Here is a 21996-nt window from a genome sequence, read left to right on the forward strand (position 1 = left end):
GGGATTAATTCCAATAGAGACTGGCCCGACCCCCAAACTCCACTTTTTGACGACACACAACTATGTTGTAGTAAAAATTTTATCTTAACTTTATGATGGTATGCACAAACAAGTAATATAGAAGAGGTTAGGTTAGGAAAAATAAAGGTTAAGTTAAGAAAAATATAGGTTAGGTTAGGAAAACTAAAAGTTAGGTGTAACACTTATGTTAGTAGAAGAGATGGGTCAGCATACGGGGATGGAGGCTGGTTCCGAGGCAGAGGGCAGATTACTGGCCCTCAGGTGAATCACCATTACTAGGTGCGTCACCATCACTATCAGTTACAGTTGTCAGGGCTTCCCTGACAAATCCCTCAAAGTCACCTTCACTGTCACTGGCTCTGGCTGGCTGTGGTGGGTTGCGAGCGAAGAACTCGGTAATGCTTTTTTGACGGCTAGTGTTGATGTTGTCTTGATACACCTTGACATGTTCCTTTCTTCAAATCTTGAATGATCTGGTATTTCACTTCGTAGCTTAGGGAACGGCGTATCTTCTTTGGCTTAGGGCGGCTGGGTCCAGGTAAGGAAAGGTTTCTCTCTGGTGGCAGTGGTCCGGCGGAAGCCATTTCACAGAACAATGGATGCACGTATACACGGTGTGGCCTGGAGGGATGAAACTGCCGCGGCTAGGTCAAGCGTCGTCTTTCCTCCCTCCCTCCCTCCCCGGGTGGACACGTCATATTACTTTAAACCAATTACAGCTAGCAGCAGAGGGGGGTAGGGATGCATGGCCAATCACAGCCCGATACGTCATATGACGTCAGTGATAACGCAACAGAGACATGCACTGCGCAACCTTACCGCGCGGCTTGCCCAGGCGGAGGCGGGAGGAGGGAGGAGGTGGGAGCAGGCGGGTGGGGCGAATCTAAAAATAGCGTCGAGCCGGACACTCTGCGCGTATATGGGTAGATGAACCGCGGAAAGTGAAAGTTCGGTTCTGGCGAGGCACCGTGTATATGAGAAATCGCGTAAAGTGAAACCGCGTAAAGCGGGGTAATACTGTACTTATAAATGATTAACTTACAGTTCTTTACAAACACACAATCAGTCTTTCCTTTAGAAAACTAGATAATGCATGGTTCATTCATAAAAACTGAAAATACACTGTAAAACCTTACCCCTTACCTACTAGGGGGTGAGTGGCCAGGCATACAATATTTTCCAAATAAAGAATGCAAAGGAGGGAGGTTAGGGAAGGTGATGGGAGGTCACTAGGCAGTTTCTCGTCATGGCCAGCTTATATAATTTTTTATCTCTCTGAATGCAGTGTCTTAATTTGTAATTTCTGTAAATGTGTTGCAAGGTGCACACAATCCACATAAAAAATAAACTGTGGGACCATGGCTACCAAATTGTTCTTACAGCAGTAATCATTATAATATTTGGATAGCACTACTTGAGACTAGCTTACAATTAAAAGTTTGCAAATGAAAATAAAAAGTATTTCTTAAATGGATGGGTCCAAGACAACTGCATTTGGACCCAGAGGAGGGAGAGTTGGAGTGGTGTAGTTATTGGGTAGGCAGTGTCTTAGATGACAATCTGTTTTAAATGCAACCAATTTGTCTAAAAATATGACCACCACAAGTTAAAACTAAGAAAACAGGCAATGCACTGGTGTACAATGGAGCTAGGAGTCCATGGAAAGTATGCAGTCCCAGATTCAACAGAAGGATAGAAATATATCTGTTAAAATAAAAATATATATTTTTTAAAATCAAACTACATAATAGAGGGCTGCAGGAGCTTAGAATGCCAGATTACTGTATTGACATTGCACAATATCTGACTTTAAATTGTAAGTTGTATGACACCATATAAGCTTATCCTTTGTCATAAGCTTGCTATCCTATACACTATTAAAAAGAAGATAAACCATAAACTATACAGGTAAGAGTTGAGTTTATCTTGCTGTAAATGGCAGTTACGACATTTCCCTTAAGTACCTGTCTGAACCATTTTCTTTGGTTACTCTTCAGTATAAATTTATTACCAAACTGTACTGTATTTCACTTAGGCTTATTATTGGCTTATAATCATTGTCCAAATTTTCCATTAAAAATATGATTTCTGGCATTTTATCTTTTTTTTTTTCCTTTTCTGTAGGAACACATCGTGGCTTTCATAATGGGAGTCTATAGGAAGAGAACTTTATCATAAACATGGATATACAATTCCCCCTCGCTTAGCGTGGGTTTGTTCAACGTAGATTTGCTTGAACAGTTTTTTTATTACTACCTGGTATCGCTTAACATGGGGCTAAGATTCACTGAAACATGAAACATGGGTTTAGACAGGCTAACACTGGATAATTTGACTGAAAGCAGTCAGGTAGAAAATTTTTTGTGCAGGCCAGCAGTCCAGAGTTTAGCTGGTGCTTGATCCAGCCTCAAACAAAAACTTCACTTGGATTAACTTGTTTTTTTGCTTGCTTTTGTTACCATGGCTCCACCTAAACATTTTCTTTGTAATTTCAGAGCAGTTTTTTTTATTTACAATATTTTTTTTATCTGTATAGTGGGCAAAGAAGTTCATAAATAACTGAGAGTTAAGGGAAGCAACACATGCTTCCACGATGGATCTTGAGGCAAAACACTGGTGTGAGGAGGAACTGGCTGGCGGTGGCTGGCCTGCATCACCTCACACACACACACGATGACCACCAACACCACACTGCCCTCATCATATAGCTTTACTTCATACTCTTCGCCACAATCACTTCCCCAGCAACATCACAATCACTTCTCTCGCACCACCACCACAAATACTCCTAACACACAGACACACACAAAAATCAATAGGGCAGTCAAAATGAATAAACAGTTCTTCATGAGCCAGCAAGATTTACGTTATGGTTATTTCTCAACTGATAAATTTGGGTACATAAATTTAACTTTCTTCATATTTTTTTATTCAGTTACATGCACACACAATCTTATATACAGAATGTGAAAATAAAAAATTAATCATTAGGTCAAAGGCATAAAATGAATTAACATTTCTTTGTGTGCCAGTTGGAAGGGGAGAGTCTCCAACCAGGATGGGTTACTATGCAAAGGTTTGTGGGAGACCATTCAAAACTCAGCCAGCCTCTGCAAATGGCTGCTGTGTTAAACTTTCAGGAATTGATTTTATGGACATGCTAGTGCCTACACAACATTATGTTTATGTGAATTTGGTAGATGTATGTATGAGTATTAGTGAGCTACTTTAGAGCTGTAAGATATCTTTGAACTTTGGTTTTGGAGTGTTTTTGGTGGAGGGGGTGGATTTTTTGGGGGTTCACCTGACGCATTCCCTATCTCCCCATGTTATAATGGGTTTGCTCTACACAGCGTTTTCTGGAAATGCAACCTTCGTGTTAAGCAAGGGGACAGTGTACCTGCATAAAATGAACAATTAATAAATTTACATCAGCAAAGTTTTGCTCCTGTAAACACAATACTGTATACGTATCAAAACAATTTCCATATCAAAAGTAGTATTATCTTAAGACCTAAAATTCAAAACTAAATGTTTCATTTTGTAAAAGAAAATAAATTTGCATTAAACAAGATATATTTACAATACAATCACCAAGCACAATACACGTTTCATTTTATAAAAGAACAACTATATTAAATAGGTTGTATCTGTCATTTAAATATCTAGCACTGTGAACAATGCAACACAACTCCATGTTAATTTTCAACATTTTGACAATTGGACGCTCTTAAGATTTGTTAAAAACACTTTTTTGGTGACGTACTGAATGTTTTTAAAATATGCTCCTGAAGTGGCCCAAGGTATTGTTACTAAGAAATATACTGTACAGTACACTGAAAGTACTGTATAAGCCTTCTTACACTATAGGTTTGTTAATCAATCTATCATTGTCGTCAAGTCTCAACCTTAATCATCCACTTCCATACTCACGCTCATAAAATGAGTAATGTCCAGTGATGGCTCGCGTGTCTCTTGAACATCAGGTGTTACTGACGGTAGTAATGTTCCAGGTGATAGAATACCACTCACAGCAATGTTGCTGAGGCCAAGATTAGCCAAAGATAATGCCCCTCCAGTTACTGGGTCTCCATGATACACCATGACATCTGACACTGATGGATAGGCAGACTTTCTTCCACCTTCACATAAAGCAAGATGCCGTGCTGTTGGTGACAGAGTTAAAATAAGAGACAAGAAAATAAACAATATGGTAATTATGTACATCTGATTCACTTCCAGGATTAACTTCTCACATAAGTGTTGACTGCAAGCAAACTCATATCTCTATGAACGAAAATAGTGAACCTAAAATCCAGATGTGATTACAGTACTTTAAATATCATCGTATTTATGGTCATCCTGTGTACAAAGGCTGGTTTATCTTACAACAACCTATTTGGGGGTGAGTCCTGGCCCCTACAAATTAAAACTGTTATATAAAATGTCACAATTGTCATTCTAGAACACCAGCCTAGAATTTCCAGGGCCATTACATATTTAAAGTAAGCCAAAGCTATGATCAGTACAAATGTGAACAAGTAAACAAAATAAAATATCTAAGAGTATTATTTGCCATACCTTAACAATAACATTGGATAACATATCCCATAAATGCCCTTTGGGGTCCACTGCCAGTTAAGAAGTGAAGCGTGAGCAATCAAATTCTTCAGGGTTTATTTGTTTGGGTTGGACGGTCATCACTTTAATTATACCTTATACCTTCAATTGTGATATAATCACAGTGTCAGGTCCCCCTCACTTGAAGCCGATGGTAGAGGGGGGATGGGAAGGATAATTGGTTTATTCAAGCGATAAACAGATTAATCAAGTTGACAGTGGAAGGTGCTCTTTGATAGATTCAAGGATCCCCTGATAAGTTATTCAGTTATCTGACAGCCTCCTGGTTCAGCATGAATGCTAGAAAATATAAGTTTAACTTATGCAAATTTTTGTGTGTTTGTTCAGGAAACTTTTACCTAATATGGAGACAGGTAACCCACAAGTACACCATTAAGAAATCAAGAATAATTATGCATTTGCAATGACAATACAGTATTTTGTCAAATTAACAAAAAGTTGGCAGCTGGTATCTGTCATTAAAATCCTATTTGCCTTACCTGTGTACCTAATTCTAAAAAACATACTGGGTAATCCAATCTAAACACCTGCCAGCAGAATTACATTTTGACTTCACCAGTCAGCTGACGGTTGAATAACCACATCATGTACAGCTGCTTCCACATGATTGTACCACAGTCTAGGTGTGTGTGTGTGTGTGTGTGGGGGGGGGGGCATTTACAAGATGTAGCAAAGCAGTGCCATAGCCATGGGCGTGAAACCATGGATTACCATGTTTGCTGGTTTCCCATAGTTCATTTCTAGTCACGAGGGTTGTGGCTATACAACATAGCTGCATAATACGTATTACAGGGTTCATTTATCTGTTTGCCTCCTTCATTGTTTGTATCTTATCACAAACGGTAATTTCACTGTTTCATGCCCATTCATTTAGCCCTGATTTTAGCACTGGCATTGCCATATCTCATACTAAAGCCCTCACACACTCCCAGGCTATGATACGTTCACGTGGAGGAAACTGTACATGAACTTGGAAAATACAACTTTTCAGAATTTCCTTGTGGCCTTAAATAATATTTTTGGGGTAAGCAATCTTTAAATAAAAATGCCTTACAAAGAAATTATGAAAGGCAAAGATGTTATGTAGTTGGTTCTCTATAAAATATATAAAAACCATTAGTTGAACAAAAAATCACTGAAAGGGGGATCTTACCAAGGTGGTTACCACTGCGAGTGCTGAATCCACAGATACAGAATAGTGGTTGAGGAAGTATAATAGGTGGGCCAATATTGTAGTGTCGTTTGTTTATTCCACTAGGGTGAAACACTTGGTCATGCCTGCTGATCATACTACTGCAACATGTTGCATAGCTACATTTAGCACACTTCTGAAACACCCTGACCAAAGGGAGAGAAAAACAAATATTGGGTTTGCAAAAAGGAGTATATATTTTTTAAACACATTTATATAGCTACTATTTTTTTACACATTGTATAATGTACAGTACGTATCTAGTTACTACTTTTATACATTTATCAAGTTACTATACTTGTCACTGTGTTTGTGGGTGTCATTGGTACACAATATACTAGAAAATGTTTCTCAGTTAAAGTACTGCTTCTAAGGAAATAGGTTGCTTTAAATAACTTTACAGGTATATCCCCCCCCCCTCCTTCAGTTACAGAAACTAAGGTTGCAGAAATTACCCCATACGGAAATTGTGTATTATGACAACTAATTTTGGTATATGGCCCGTAAATTTGACCTTATAGATATGGAGTAAATTTTCAAAAATTTCAAAGGGGCTAAAAAATCCTTTCATTCCTCTCAAACCAGACAAGTTCCTACACTTAAGAATATTTTGACTCTGCCCTATCGTAATGAATTTGTCCCGTTAGTTCGGTCCCTCAAGCTTCTAAATATTAATGTTGTTTTCAAGTATGACTCTACCATTACCAATATGTTAATAAGGAATAGCCCAAGTTTGAATGTAAATGGAAGTGTTTATTGTATTCCATGTAGCAAATGTAATTGTAATTATGTAGGACAAACAGGAAAAACACTGCAGCTCAGAATCAAACAACATAAGTATAATATCAGAACAGCATCTGAAAGCAGTGCCTTGTTCGTTCATGTTAGGAATAATAATCACCCCATTGCTTGGGAAGAAAGCTTAGAAGTATTTAAATCATCTTGTGTCACAGAAAGACTTCTGGTTGAAGCTAGTTTGATTAAGGAATTAAAATCAATAAACCTTAGTGATGGTCAGTTCAAAACTGATAATATGTTACATAAATTTATTTGTCAGCGGCCCAAGGTTAAAAATGCTTTGAAAACCTTTGATCTAGATGTATGATAGTTATTTTGTGGGTCCCTTATTTTTGACCTGACCTGACTAGTCACATCACCCCCTTCTCTTCAGCTCCTCTACGTGTGTGTTGGTGTGGGGATTAGTGGATGACATCATTATGACCTGACCTCATGTTTTTAAGGTCACCCTGTATATTTAAGCCTCTCTCTGTCCATGTAGTCCAGTTGCCTCTGAAGATGTCTTGAATAAAGACGAAAGCTAAGGTGCTCCGTTGTTCCCATTTTCCTGTGTGATTTTATCAAGATTTATCTTATCCACGTTTTCATTGTGGATTTACATGAAAAAAAAATATATATATATATATATATATATATATATATATATATATATATATATATATATATATATATATATATATATATATATATATATATATATATATATATATATATATATATATATATATATATATATATATATATATATATATATATATATATATATATATATATATATATATATATATATATATATATATATATATATATATATATATAATTTATTTGGTGTTTGCTACCACGAAGTGTGGGTTTGCAGCACAATCCCTTTCATTGTTAGGCTGAAAATCTAACCTGTGGAATCGGACACCGCGCAAAATGTCACCAGAATTGAGGTTAATGAAATATGGTTTTAAGTTGTAACAAAAAGGAAATAGTACTCAATACTAAACTCTGAATGCAACACTTACATCTTTAACTATTTACATACCTGAAATGATTTTCGAGGGTGAGACTTTCATCACACTCAATACAGTAGTAACTCTTATCTTCATCGTTGGTGTCTACCTTCAAGTTGTTTATCACCTCAAGAGTTGAGGATATTGCCACAATGGAATTTTGTTGGCTGTTAGCATAATAGGTCACATCTTGATTTGGCATTGGTGCACTTTTCACCCATGGCCTAAACATAATGCGATTCTGACCAGCAGGCACTTTATAACGTTGAAGACCTGGAATGAGTCATGAATAAGCACTAAAAACCGATTCCTTATGCATGTCTTAATATTACTGTGACATCATTAATGTTCTTGTTATTAAGAAAGACCTTGGAAGGTACTGGAAGCTTATCTGAGACTTACCTCAAGCACTCCTACCAAATACTATTAATACAAGTAGACCTCTATCTACGAAAGGGTTCTCTTCCTGAAAAACCCTTTGTAAATTGAAGCACATTTTCCCAATATCTTCCTTTTACAAAAGCCAAGATATGCTTCTGCAGAAAAGTCTTAAACAACAAAAATGTTACATTTTTGGTGTAGACAATATTTATAATAAGCACATTTAGTGGAATATAACCAAACCATTAAGAAGTGTATAACTGTACAATACAGTAATAAGAAAAATAATAATTATACTTTATTGCTGTACTAATACTGTGAGAAGTCCTGTATTGGTGACTTCATAAGGAGTATGGAGATTACTGTACAGGTATCCCCCACTTAACAAAGGTGTTAGGTTCTTAAAACACTTTGTTCTGTGAAAATTCATTTTGCAGAAGATAGTTTCCTATTATTTCTATGGGTAAAATTTAGTTTGGTGCCTATCACTAAGTTTTTAGTAGCCTAAAGTTCATTCAATAGAAGTGTACAGTTATTAGAAAACAGTATACAGTAAAAGTCCAAAAATCCAGATGCCAGAAATCCGGACCACCTGAGAATCCGGACTTTTCGAAAACTCAAACTTAACTTTTTTTTTTTTTTAGCTGGCTTTTGTGTGCATTCGTGAGCGCCACAGTTGCACAGCGACCACGCGGTCGCCACTTAAAACGAGCTATCAAACTGTGACAACGTATGTAATTTTGAATCCTACTCATTCCATTTACAGAGTACTGTACAAGCCCATAATAATGGCTCCTAAAGTAGATTAACTTCGTTGTGTGAAGAGAAAGAAGAACACTTTGAAATTGAGTGACAAACTTGAAATAATTAAGAAACTAGAACGTGGTGTGAGCAATACTGTTCTAAGGGAAACATATAACATTGGAAAGTCTACAATTTATGATATAAAAAAGGCAAAGAATAAAATTTTAGAATTCACAGCTTTATCTTTAAGACTGCTGTTTTAGATAAATGAAGCATGCTATATTTGCTAATGAATAAACTATCAAAATGTATCTGTTCATCTCTTCTTTATTTCTCCTGAAATTTGAATTTTAAAAGTACTGCCTGAGAATCCGGAAAATCCGAAAATCCGGACCAACCCAATCCCCAAGCAGTCCGGATTTTTGGACTTATACTGTAGTAAGCTATATATGAAAAAGTTTTATTTTCCTATGGCTTTAACTGCACTTAATAAGTTAAATTTAATTACAAAGAATTTATAAAGAAAGTAAAAAGAAAATGACGCGAACAGCAGCGGACGAGGATTTCTCTGACTTCATCTCCTCTTTTGACTACATTACGTATGATATTAAACAAAGTGACTTGTTTTTCTAGTGATTTTCATTAAAATGTTAATGCGAAAATTAGAAGGAAGAAAAGACTGATGAGGCAGCGGGCTCTTGTGAAGGTTTCTTGGATGGCGTAGTGGTGGTAGGCACTATGAGGCAGATGTCGATTGTTTAGAGTGTGAGTCGAGGAAAAGTGTCTTAAATTTCTCTGCTTCTCTTCTTATAATTCCCAGTAACAACGTATGTTTTGTACAATGTCACAAACAACCTTGATGTTACATTCCATTTCTGGATCATTTTCTTTAATAATAGTGAAAGCTTCCTTCATCTTCACAAAGAAATCTCTCAAAACTTTCACACTAAGAGTTTTGTGACCTTCAATTTCATCATCCGACTCTGCTACTACTAGTTAATTTTGTACTTGAATGTCTTCAATTGTAAGTTCCTTGGGAACAGCATAAATAATCTCCCCCATGAAACATAAAGTAATGCTGTGTGTGTTGTGGGAGCCGCTGCCGTCATCCATATTTAAAAAACCTTTGTTATAGCAAACGAACCCCCTCGTCTACCGTGGAGTTGTATAAAGTAAAACCCCTCATTATAGTGAGCATTCGTTCCTCAGACGTTTGTTAAGCAGGTTTTACTTGTACAGTATACTGTACCGGTATACAGTATATAAGTATACTTACCATATTTACACACACTTAAAAACACAAACTCTCCTTACCTTTAACATTGACACAACTAATATGATCTCTTCTTTTATGTTCATCAAGAATATATTTACTGTAAAAGGACAGCACACAGGATTTGCATTTCCAAACTTGGAAAGAATGGTTCTGAAATAGAAAGGAATATCATTAATGTTATTGTTAAATCAAAGAAGACTGCATGCCAATGAGAATTGTACTGTATTACCTTGTACAGTCAATTAATTATACAAGTACACAGTGTGCATGTAAAAATAATAATCCTCCTCCTCCTCAAATGATTTTATAATATTGGCCTTCTACAGATACTTCCTCAACCTACCCTCTTTAACCTTCCATCCAGTTTTGAGTACCTCCAAATTTCCTTTCAACTTATCTGTCAAGTAGCTTTTTTTTATCATATGGAGTTCAAGTAAGAAATTCCACTCTTGGTCTGTTATTGTAATACTGTACAGTACAGACATACCCCGATAACCAACGCAAATAGGAACTGTGAAAAATCATTGTTTAGTGAATCAACAGTTATCAAAGCAATTAATCCCATAAGAATATACAAATTCAGGGGGTTAGGGAACCAGCCATCCCCCCAAAACTCCCATCTACCCTTGATATAGCTCTGTCATGCACACTGTCAAGCAAGAAAATTAAGTAGACATATAAAGCAAGCATAATAAGCCTTAAATGAGGAATTTAAAGCACAAATTGAGACTGTTATTTACCTGTAGTATTGAGGACAGTCTATGGTGGCAAGTTCAAGTCTCTACTAATCTTTGCTGGTCCATTACATCAACAGCACAAGGAACTATCATTGGGGCGTTTACCGTAGGCACGATTGCGTAACCACATTAAGTTGGAAGTAACGAGAAAATCAAGTCTACCAATATTTGCTCGTCCATCACCACTCTTATTACACCTTATCACATCACATCAAGCTGCCCCTATAAAAGGAACTAGCATTTTGGCGTTTAGGCATGAATGTGTAACACACGAAGTCTGGTAAAAAAAACCCGGAGATATGTAGTAAGTGTAAACAAGTCAAGATAGGTGGGAATGAGTCAAAGGCACAGATCCCTCTGGTTGTAAGAATTTGCCACCAGGGTTGGAGAGAGGAAGGGTATCTAGCCATAAAACATGCTAAAATTTGCCGGAGGACATGAGGTAATCATGGCTGGCCCAGTGTAGAAACTGACAATAAAACAGTGATGCTTTGAGCATACATTACAGTACTTGAAACATTTTTAAACTATATAATGTCGAGTTGATGCTGCCCCATGACAAAGATTACGTACAGTAATGAAAAATCGTGGCAAAACATCCCTATCACTTGCCTTTTGGTAAGTATATGTACCAGTACATTATATTCTCTGGTATGCTACCATACATTTAAGGATAACACTCTCATGTTTGCAAGGCAAACAGTAAATAAAATCCCTGTCAAAAGAAAGATCTTACCAGTAAATGCTGGAACATCCGCTGGGAGAAAGTGTTCGCAGATGTGGTGGTGATGGATTTCACTCTGAGGCAGAAGTGACACTGAACATGTGGTGTTTCTTTATGTTCCTGTTGAAGGAAACACAATTGTCACTACAAGCTCTCAAGCACAGAATATAATACAGTACTTCAATCCATCTATAGTCAAAGCCAACATTATTATACAGTTATAAGTATGGATTCTGGAGCAAAGAAATTACAAGTACTGTAACAGAAACAGTGTATTTGAAAGTAATATGTGGGATGAGCAAGACACTGAAAATAAGAAATATTGAAATATAAATGACATGTGGAAGTGAGAGTGTATTTTGGCAGATGCTGGATCATGGTTTGTTCAGATGATGTAAAGGGCGCAGCATAAGTTTACTGCAGGAACTAAAAATAATTTATCCATAACTCATCTTTAGGTTTATATCACTGTGTACAACAACTTGATCTTTCTCATGATTGTAATTAAAAAAATAAGTTATTATGTATGCAGTAAACCCCCACTTTACGCGTTTCCAAGTTTACGCGGTACCCTGCCGAAACCGGAATGCTCACTTTCCGCGGTGTGTGTACCCTTTTACGCGGAGAGCGGCGCGAGCAGGGTGCGCACAAGGTCGCCCAGTCATCAAAACATTACCGAGTTCTTCACCCGCCACAGCCGGCCCAAGTCAGTGATAGTGATAATGATAGTGAGGATATGGACTTATATGGACTTTGAGGGGTTTGACAAAGAGGCCCTGCAAGCCTCTGTGGTGGATAGTGATACAATTGATACAAGTGATACAGGTGAGGGCCAATAATCTGCCCTCTGCCTCGGAACCAACCCCCATCCCCGTGTGCCCAGCCATCTTTTCTACTAATGTAAGTGTTAAAAAACCTAATATTATTGATATTTCTCTTAATTATTAATTGTGTGTGCATACCATCATAAAATTAAGAAGTTATTTTTACTACAATGTAGGTATTGTGTCTGAAAAAGTGGAGTTTGGGGGTCGGCCCGGTCTCTATTTCAATTAATCCCATATGTTATGTTGTTCACTTTACGCGTTTCTCACTTTACGCGGGCCGCCGTGGGTTCAATTGACCGCGTAAAGTGAGGGTTCACTGTATACTGTATATTGAACTCTCACCTCATAAAATAAAATAAGTTTTACATTCATGTGGAATATCTACACAATATTCAGACGTTAATTCACGATCCAAATGACAAATAAAATGTGGAGGAATTATTCAATCAACTTTACTAATTAATATGATGAAAAAAATAGTGATGTATGTACTGTAACCACTTACTTTATTGAAGTGATCAATGACGCTGAAGTAAATCGATGTAGCGAAGTGGCAGAGTTCACAACGGTAAGGAAGTTCACTCGGGTAGTGTTCTACAGTCATGTGGTCTATTAGCTGGTAGTCCTCTTTGAAAGGGTTTGAACATATTCGGCACCAAAAGCAACTTGCATCCACTTGCATATGACGCTAACCAAAAAAAATAAAGAGTAAAATACAGTCAATAAATTCTATCAATATTCAATAAGTTATTTTCTGGGATAACCAAAACTAAAAGACATTAACTTCAGATTCATTACATAATTTATTCAACAACTTCGTTGTGGGAAAAAAAAATCACTAATTTTTGTGCCAGAAACAATATTTTTGCTTTATTTTTCTCTGTTTCATCTGATCTTCTGTCCTATATATCCTCCCTAACATAGTGACATACACCCAGGTCTGGTAATGTCAACTGTCATTTTTGTCACTAAATACAGTAGTCCTTTAAAACTGGGAAAATATACAATGGTAATTCTTCAGTCATTATTTTTTGGGAACAGGTGATAAGAGAATTTTGGCCTTATATCTTTTATTTAAAGAACTAATGCTAATTAAAAATGTGCCAATAACTGCTTTCAGTGATTTACAAACTGAATTATGAGAGTATCATCTTTCTATATTTTGATATTTCTGGAAAATTAAATAAGGATTTACAGTGTGAGCTCTTTTTAATTACATGTATATGTACTTACTGTAATTTAACAACTTCAAAAAGTGTGAGAGGAACACAAGGGACTTAGATAATGTACCAAACCATAAAGTTAAACTGGCCTAAACAACTTGTGTACAAAATCCTTTCTGTACTGAATAAAATCATCTGCATTAGTCAAAGGGGAATTTTCAAGGCCAACTAGACTAAATCCTTAACAATGCACAACACTTGAGTAAGGGCTTTTCTTGACCTACAAGCATGAAATATTTGTTAATTGTGTTGTCTATTTTGGTTGCCTATACCATCTGTAAAAAAACTGGCAGATAAGGCTGAAACTGCATAGAATAATTAATTTAACAGTTTAGTAACAATGTTTACTGCCAACATCAAAAGTCATAATGCAGATCTGCCTATCACTTTAAATTTTCAGTGTAAGAAAAATTGAAAAACTTCTTTTATAGTGTTAGTTACAAAGGCTATTTTTGCCATTAACTTTCTGAATAATATTGTCAAAATTTTTCCTGTTTTTCATTACTATTTGGCAGCTCTTTCATCTACATTGAAATTCCTCTTATTTAACACCAATTTTTTAATTAGCAATGTTGCTCAATACCAAATCACACACACCAAATTTTTCTTACAGTACAGTACTGTATATGTCACTTTGTGAATTGCAAAAATGAAGGTTCCGATCAGAAAAATGCAGATCTGGTTAACCTAGAAATACTGTATCATATTCCTACAACTGCTTGCCTTAATGCACACCTACATCCCTTCTCATATGTATTTACTTACACCATGTTACATGTACTAATCCAGTTGATACTAAATGTGACATAAGTCTTTGACATAAATGTACAGTACAGTATATATATCAGGTGTCACTGAGAGGGATCAGGCTCATAATGGGCTCAGCCATGTCAACATTGTTCTCATTGTCCAGTCTGTATCTGTATTTTTTCCCACTAACTAAACTGTCATGGTCACAATAGCATGTTTAGTCTGTTCAACACTTAATTATTCATATTATGCTACACTGCCCACAAAAGTGTGAAACTCTTGCATTCCCCAGTTGAGACATCCATGCTCTAACTGTTTCAGGAGGCCTGAGTCCTCCGTTTTCCCTTAAGTTTTGCTGCAGAGACTGATATTTCTTTATACCTCATATCGTGTTCAGAGATTTGAAATTGAGAGAGAACACAATTATAATATATTCCATTAGATATGTATGAGTACAGATGAAACATTCAAGATACCTTGTGAGTGATGTTGAAAGCTTCAACTGTGTTTACTGTCAGTAATATTGGCAAATAAGTCAATGTAGAGTCTGTTGTAAGAAGTGACGAATCCTACTATCGTCACTAGGGAATGCAATGACTTGCCAACCGCTACTGAAGTTAGATCATTTTGATTCCCAATCATCAGAGGATTTGATGTTTGTAGTGACATTGTAAATGAGTCTGATGATTATATCTGTGAAAGTTCCGACTTAGTAACTCAGGGGTTGTGTACGTTGAGAGAGCGGGCAGGCAAAAACTCTGAACACTCACTTAAGCCCCGACTCTCCACTGTGAAACAGGTATGTTTAATACTCCGTGCCCACCCAGTCCTATTAAGTGATTTGACGTAGTTGTGTGTTGTTTGAATATGCAAGTAATCCAGTAACGTAACTTTGATGTGTTTTAAGTAAAGTGTTCTTGCGCCTTCAGCTTTTAAAATGTTGACATTCATGTCAACACTCACTTAAGCCCCAACTCTCCTCTGCGAAACAGATAGGCCAAGGGTTGTTATATGCCAGGACGACCTCCAACCCTAGTATTGGAGATAGATTAAAGCCATTGAGATCGGATAGCGGCGTAGACACGGATGTGTTGAGTTAAGTCATCAACTCACCACCAGCCGCTCAGAGGAGGGCGCCAGACTGTGTTCGCTATCCGCCCATGATCTCACATGAGGATTAAACACGGCCAGCTCATACCATTGTTATGAATGAGTCCACCACCAAGTAAAGTTACTTATTGGATGTGTTATTCGTCCGAGTATCCATGTATGTAATCTCCTCAGTTGTACGGGCGTTTGGAGGCAGCAAGAGTATGATGGTCGCCACCTTACTTCTTGGTGAAGGAAGCAAAGTAGAGTAGAGAAGCTAGTAGTCCTAGTGCTGTTAATGTATTAGTGTTGGTGCTATTACCAGTCCTGTCACTGATTAAGAGCTAAGGTTCTCAGGTAACTTGTATTGAGGGTGCTCAAGTGTGCTATATATAAGATTATAGTGTTTGTGTGTTTTGTTAAAGGCACACCAAGTAATGGTGTAAGTTGGAAAATGTACCTAATTGAAAGTACAAGATGAGTAGAGCCAGGGAGTTGATCCTTGTAGTTGTGTGTTACTGAAAGTATTCAGAAGTCTAATTTCATTTTAATAAACCATTTTATTTGTATGTTAGGGGTGTCATTCTCCTGCAGTATTTACCTTAAATTTTCCCCACAACTTGGTACCAGAATTACGGCATACCCCGTGTCCTAATCCTCGAGCCATGCTACCATAGGTCAGAGGTTAGGGAGTAACTATTAGCAGTAATATAACTAAGACATGGCTAACATATGAAATTAATAAAGTAAGAAATTGCAAGAAAGAAGGTTGAAGAGTTAAGAAGTTAAGAAAAAGAAAAATAGTTGATTAAAAATGGTGGGACATAAAAGAAATTAAAGCAAAATAGAAAAGGAGAAATTCCACTATAAAATGGTTAACAGCAGTAGGATAAAAATATAAAAACACTTTCCAGCTCCCCTATAAAATGGTGACAGCAAAACTCTAAACCTTACACTTCCATCCTTTAGTTTCCAATTATTTAAAAGCAACTAAAAAAGAAGAGTACTGTATTTGAAATACTTACAAATTTATGGTGGTTATCTCTCTTTTCTTCCGTTTCAAAATGTTCAATGCAATAGTTGCAGCAGAATTTATCATTAACACCAGCATTGTGACAAAGATGAAACTTCAAGTGTGAGTAAAAGTCCAAATTACTATTGAACACCTCCTGGAAATAAAGGTAAGGTAATTGAATTAAAAAAAAATAAAATCATATCTGTACATAATATTCTGGGCATGGGAGTAAGGTATCTGCTATAGGCATACATAACCTCATTCCTAGCACAGAGACTTATGATTTTAAAGGCTCTTGAGATCCATGTGACAAAGTTGTCTTGTTGCACGAGAGATAAGCGGTAGAGGAAAAGTTGGTAGTGTATTTGAACGGCTGTTTCCAACCATACTTGGCTCTTGGTATGGATGTTCCTAACTTATAGTTTCATATTGTTCACAGGAAAATTCTTACTCGGGGAAAAAGGCTATTGCACCATGTTTTAATAAGTATTACAATGGAGTCGGGATAATTATCAAAATACAAAATCACATCCATAAAATTTTGGTTATTTCTATTAGTACCAATATTTTAAATTTCACAGTCAAATATTCATAATTTGCAACAGAGTGTTACCTACGGCAGCATTTATTTATATAAGAATCCATAAAAGTTGTGGAAATGTAATTTAATTCTGTAATATGACAGAAATAAATTAAATATAATATAAAACTATAAAATAATTTCAAGGAAAAGTGGGAAGTGAATTCTGTGTGGGAGAAATGGCAGGTATGATGGGTGGCCTAAGAAGACAACTCCCTCCTTCTGCTCCATCACCATGAGACCCCTTGAACATGCCAGTATGAAATTTCACCACAATTCCCATATTGTTTATGTTCATTTGGTGCCGAGTTAATAAAACATTACCAAAAAATAATAACTTTTCCAGGAGGGGTTAGGGTGTGGGGTGAGGGGGGGGGGGAAAGAATCAATCCCAGAGGAGTTATTAAATTGCCAGTTTTGTTTATAAAGCGTGAACAGTAGACCAGCCAGCCCGGTGCCACCACTCCAATACAGTGTTGCACTACCTGTCTCGATGCTGACATACTGTATTGGTGTAACCCAAAGGATGATTATGAGATGGAAAGGAGCTGTTTGTCATGTAGAACTACTTTTTGTACAATATATTTGTGTTACCTTTACTAATTTCTATGTATATATACAATGATTAATGCTTATTAAACCAATTTTTTAAAACTTTTTGCCTTTAGAACCTTCGTAATTATTTTCATTTAAATCAATTAAGCTATAATTTACAAATTATAGTCTTCTGGTATGTAAACTGGGAATTATTGTGACTTCACTGTACAGCACAGGGGATCCCCGGGTTATGAACGGGTTCCATTCCTGAGGACGTTCTTAAGTCAGATTTGTACCTAAGTCAGAACACATGCTATATGCATACCATACTTTCAGAACAATATTTAAAATCCCACTATATCATAGCCCAAGTCCTTATATACATCTAAAATCATTTAAGAGAAAAGAAGAAATAGAATGACGAAATACAGAAAATGAAAGTAAAAAATAAATCATCAGGTAAATAAAATACTGTACGTACGTACTGTAAATTTCAAGTTTATCCTCGTTCGTATCTGTGGGCGTTCGTAAGTTTGGGACCCCTTGTACAGTACAGTATTTATAAAGATTTTTTTTTCCCATTCAGAATTATACTTACATTACAAATGTGGCAATTAAACATGTGAATGTTTTCTTCACGACCCATATTTGCAACTCCGTGTTTTTGACCATAGTAACATGGCTCCAGTGCTACAGAATCAAATTTGGGAGATACTGATGCTACAGGAACTTTGCTTCCTGGAGCCCCCAGTGAGGAGCTGTAATAGAGAGCAAACACGTAAACATTACACAAGATTTATTTTGAGAGAGGGCGAGAGAGAAATGCTTACAGGTAACTTGCCAAATGACCTGTTGGACATGCAGTTAAGTTTAATTGTACTTTCCCCAGGTGGGAAAAACAACAATAATAACTGGCAAAATTAAACTCATGTTACAGCTTGCAATATAAGTTGTTAACACAGAGAAGACAGTACATATTAAAGATGGCTGACTGGTAAGTACTGATAAAATATATCACTTACCCTTGCTTCTGAGATAAAGTCCTCTTCTTTGTGTGTTTTATGGGGGTTTGAGTCTGGGATGAAAAACCATTCAATATTAAAAAATCTTAAAATTTTTGACATCATTAAGGTTAACTTCAACATTAACTGGCCTAACAGAATTATTCCATGCCTCCTTACTGCCTATCCTTTATGAACCTACCAATACTTCTAATTCACACTAATAAAATCACCTGTTTCACCACTAGTAACCTCATCACATACACACACATTCAGTTATCTGGTACCAATTGCAATGTCGGTCAATTCACCAATCTCAATGTGAAAACTAATACCCCTTATTGAATCATAATCCTCCTCATCATCACAGATTTTTGGCTGTTTTCCACACTTACTTGGGTTAGCCAGAAATGGAATGCAAATAAATCTTATTATGCCTCCTCAACTTCCACATGTGTGGGGAGGATCAAGGAATGCATAAACCTTGAGAACTGAAAGTAATGGTTGACAACTGCAACCAAGGTAGAAAGCAACAGGAAATGGCTAAAACAAGTAAGAATACTCTAAAACACTTCTCCTTTCCTCAACTTCTATATAAAATGCACCAAGTTAAAAATTTATTTCTACGTACATTGTTTATATATTGTGTAAATAAAGCTGAATCATCAAGCTTATTCTTACTAATACTACCACACAGGAAATAACTATCAAAAGAAATCCACATTCTTATTAACTTCATTAATTCACCCATACAGCCAGTCTCTATGTTTCTCCATCTTCTTGCCTTTATTTCTCCGACAGTGAAGTTATAGATCTTTCTCTCACCAGCTGTTTCTTCCCTGTACCTATACTACCTCAACACACTAGAGCAGTGGTCCCCAACCTTCTGTAGGCTCTGGGCCCCATTTTTCATTATAAACATAGTGGAGGATGCCAAAACACTAGATCTACATTCAAGGAAAAAAAAAAAAAATCTTATATATACAGTACAGTTATTTGCAGTTTTATACAAGTTTAACTGTTAGTTGCATACTTTTTATACACGTTCTGTACACGACAGACTCGGGACAAACAGCGGTTCCCCCCTCTCTCTCTCTCTCTAGTCAAATAAATTTATTACATATTTTCATTAATCTCATTTTTACAAAGAATCCCCAATATTTCACATTTTCAAATAAACCCTTGCGGGTTCCATAATATGGTTCTATGGGCGCCATGGGGACCACTGCACTAGAGAGATTTCATTTGATTTTCTAAGAGTTTTACAAACCCACACACTTTAATCTTTAGCTCTTACTCTGACAACCCTCTGAACTGCCACAATACTGTACTACATAGATGATCAATCCTTATTACTCTCAGCCTTGATCATCACTACCCTGGTATACCAGTTTCATAATGATACATACATTAAGAACTCCACTGTCCACACATTCTTCTGTTATTCATTTTTGCTTTTACATTTTCAACTTTGGTAAGAAATGCTCCTACATTACAAACACCATTCACAACTTCCAAGTGTTCCCCATTCAACATCCCCTTAGAAGAGTCCAACCTTACACTAATCACCAAGTTCCATACAAAATTCTCTCTATTCTTCTACACAATCCTAACCTAACATATACAGACCACTTTTTCTGAACATTATTAGAATTCCTGTTCTTTGACACCCATCATTCAAATCTCATTTTCTCCTCTTGCATCTACACCACCCACTATGTATGTCAAGGGTAACAAAGAGGAATCAATTTACATCTGAGGCTCCTCTTCCTGTTTGAAAGGATGTAACACTCGGGGAAGGAGGCTCTATATGCCCAATATGTTGACTTTTGTATCTCCAGTTATGCTGAGGTTTTTGAGAGACAAAATCTAGAAGATGCAATACCCCCGGATCTGAAAAAGTAAGTGTAATGCAATACAAAAACATCTGCATTTAAAAATATTCACATAAAACTAGCTCTCTAAAATAACAAGGTTGCCTCTATGGGAGGATAAACTCCCCACCATGCCACAGGACTTACTAACTGTGAACAGTGGTCATAGGGTATACTGATTACTGATTTGTAGCATTGTAGTGATCAAATTATCAGGTTCACAACTCCAAATTACTGTACATGTATAGAGAGAAGGATGCATTCCAACATTCTCCTGGGACAAAAGGGGACCTTAAAATGGAAGTACAGTACAGTATACTGTACTGAATATAATAACATGTTTATTTATGGCTTCTCTGGTATGCTATGGCCATTATCCAAAAGATCTCAGCCTTAGAAAAAACTTACTGTTGTCAACTCCAGCTTCAATGTGTACATTATTTAGGAGGAAGGGCATAGGGCCACACTCTCCTGTTAAATTCACTCAGGTTACAATATTTTGTTTATGTTTAATTCCTACTGTCTTCTAAAACTACATAAGGCTAAATTATTTTTTTTTATTAACCAAACTCGTTATCCTTTGAAACTCGCATATTGCTCTGCTTGTTGCTAAAGTTGACTCTTAGTACTGAATATTATTTGTTTCTAATTACTGTTCTTTTATGTATTACAAGTGGTTTTCTATGACTTTACTATGCTGAAAATAATTCTATAAATACTGTACAGTACTTCTAATAACTAGCATGCTGGGCACTGCAATTTTCTTTTCTTTTTAATTCACAAGTGTCTAATCAACATACAGTAGACGACCAACAACACAAATATACATGTAAGTGTGAACATAATGTGTGTATCCTATTTAGGTTTTCAGATTAACTGTTGAAGCTTTCTGAACCCAATTAAAATTGGCACTGTGTCATTACACAGCACATCTTGAAAGAGTAAAAACTTAAAAACTTTCAAAACTTAAACACACCCTTAACCCTTTCGATACAATAGCACACCCTATGCAGTAAGCAACACCAGTACAATTGCAGCACCATGTGCAGTAATAATTTTCACTCCCATACTTTGAATCTAATTGCTAGACAGACTCATCCCGTTTTATCAATTGGAATGTAGTGGGGGGGATCCATGACCCCGACCCACAAACTATCTCTAGGCCTGCCACTGTCTTCCGTCATGGCCAAATCAGATATGCATTCAAGTCAGATTACCCGAGTATCACTAATACCCTAACACCCGACCCTGCTTCAGGTAATCCCATCTAGCTATGAGTGTCAACTAATCTGACCTGAGTATGACAAAGTCAGATCATAACCTATTTGTATAAGCCCGTGTACCATTTTCAGATTTACCCCACGAGAGGGTACCCCCTTCTTTAGGTAATTTTACCTGACTATGACAATGTCATACTGTGTAAACTTCTCTCTCATTGTTGTAAATTCACTTACCTCTGACGATAGAAAAAAAAAATGTGTTTGCATGTACAGTATACTGTACTATATTTGTGTATGTCTACGCTCAAATTCTGGTCAGATACTGTTATTTATTACAAAAAAGTCTTTACATCATATGACACAACTTT

The 21996-nt window shown here is 36.5% G+C and overlaps 1 protein-coding gene across 1 annotated transcript in view; it reads right to left on the reverse strand.

Moving 5' to 3' along the window:
• Positions 1 to 1728: 1728 nt before the first annotated feature.
• LOC121868391 overlaps positions 1729 to 21996 on the reverse strand; it is a 42553-nt gene continuing 22285 nt past the window's right edge. The window contains exons 15-24 of the mRNA XM_042368977.1: positions 20288 to 20427; positions 18556 to 18608; positions 18132 to 18291; positions 16427 to 16570; positions 12845 to 13027; positions 11525 to 11632; positions 10090 to 10201; positions 7683 to 7923; positions 5816 to 6000; positions 1729 to 4187 (exon numbers count right to left, since the gene is read on the reverse strand). Of these exons, the coding sequence (XP_042224911.1) occupies positions 3931 to 4187; positions 5816 to 6000; positions 7683 to 7923; positions 10090 to 10201; positions 11525 to 11632; positions 12845 to 13027; positions 16427 to 16570; positions 18132 to 18291; positions 18556 to 18608; positions 20288 to 20427 (1583 nt within the window). The 3' untranslated portion in view covers positions 1729 to 3930. The remainder of the gene's footprint in view (positions 4188 to 5815; positions 6001 to 7682; positions 7924 to 10089; positions 10202 to 11524; positions 11633 to 12844; positions 13028 to 16426; positions 16571 to 18131; positions 18292 to 18555; positions 18609 to 20287; positions 20428 to 21996) is intronic.

The sequence above is a fragment of the Homarus americanus genome, unplaced genomic scaffold (assembly GCF_018991925.1).
Source record: "Homarus americanus isolate GMGI-L3 unplaced genomic scaffold, GMGI_Hamer_2.0 scaffold19318, whole genome shotgun sequence".
NCBI lineage: Eukaryota > Metazoa > Arthropoda > Malacostraca > Decapoda > Nephropidae > Homarus > Homarus americanus.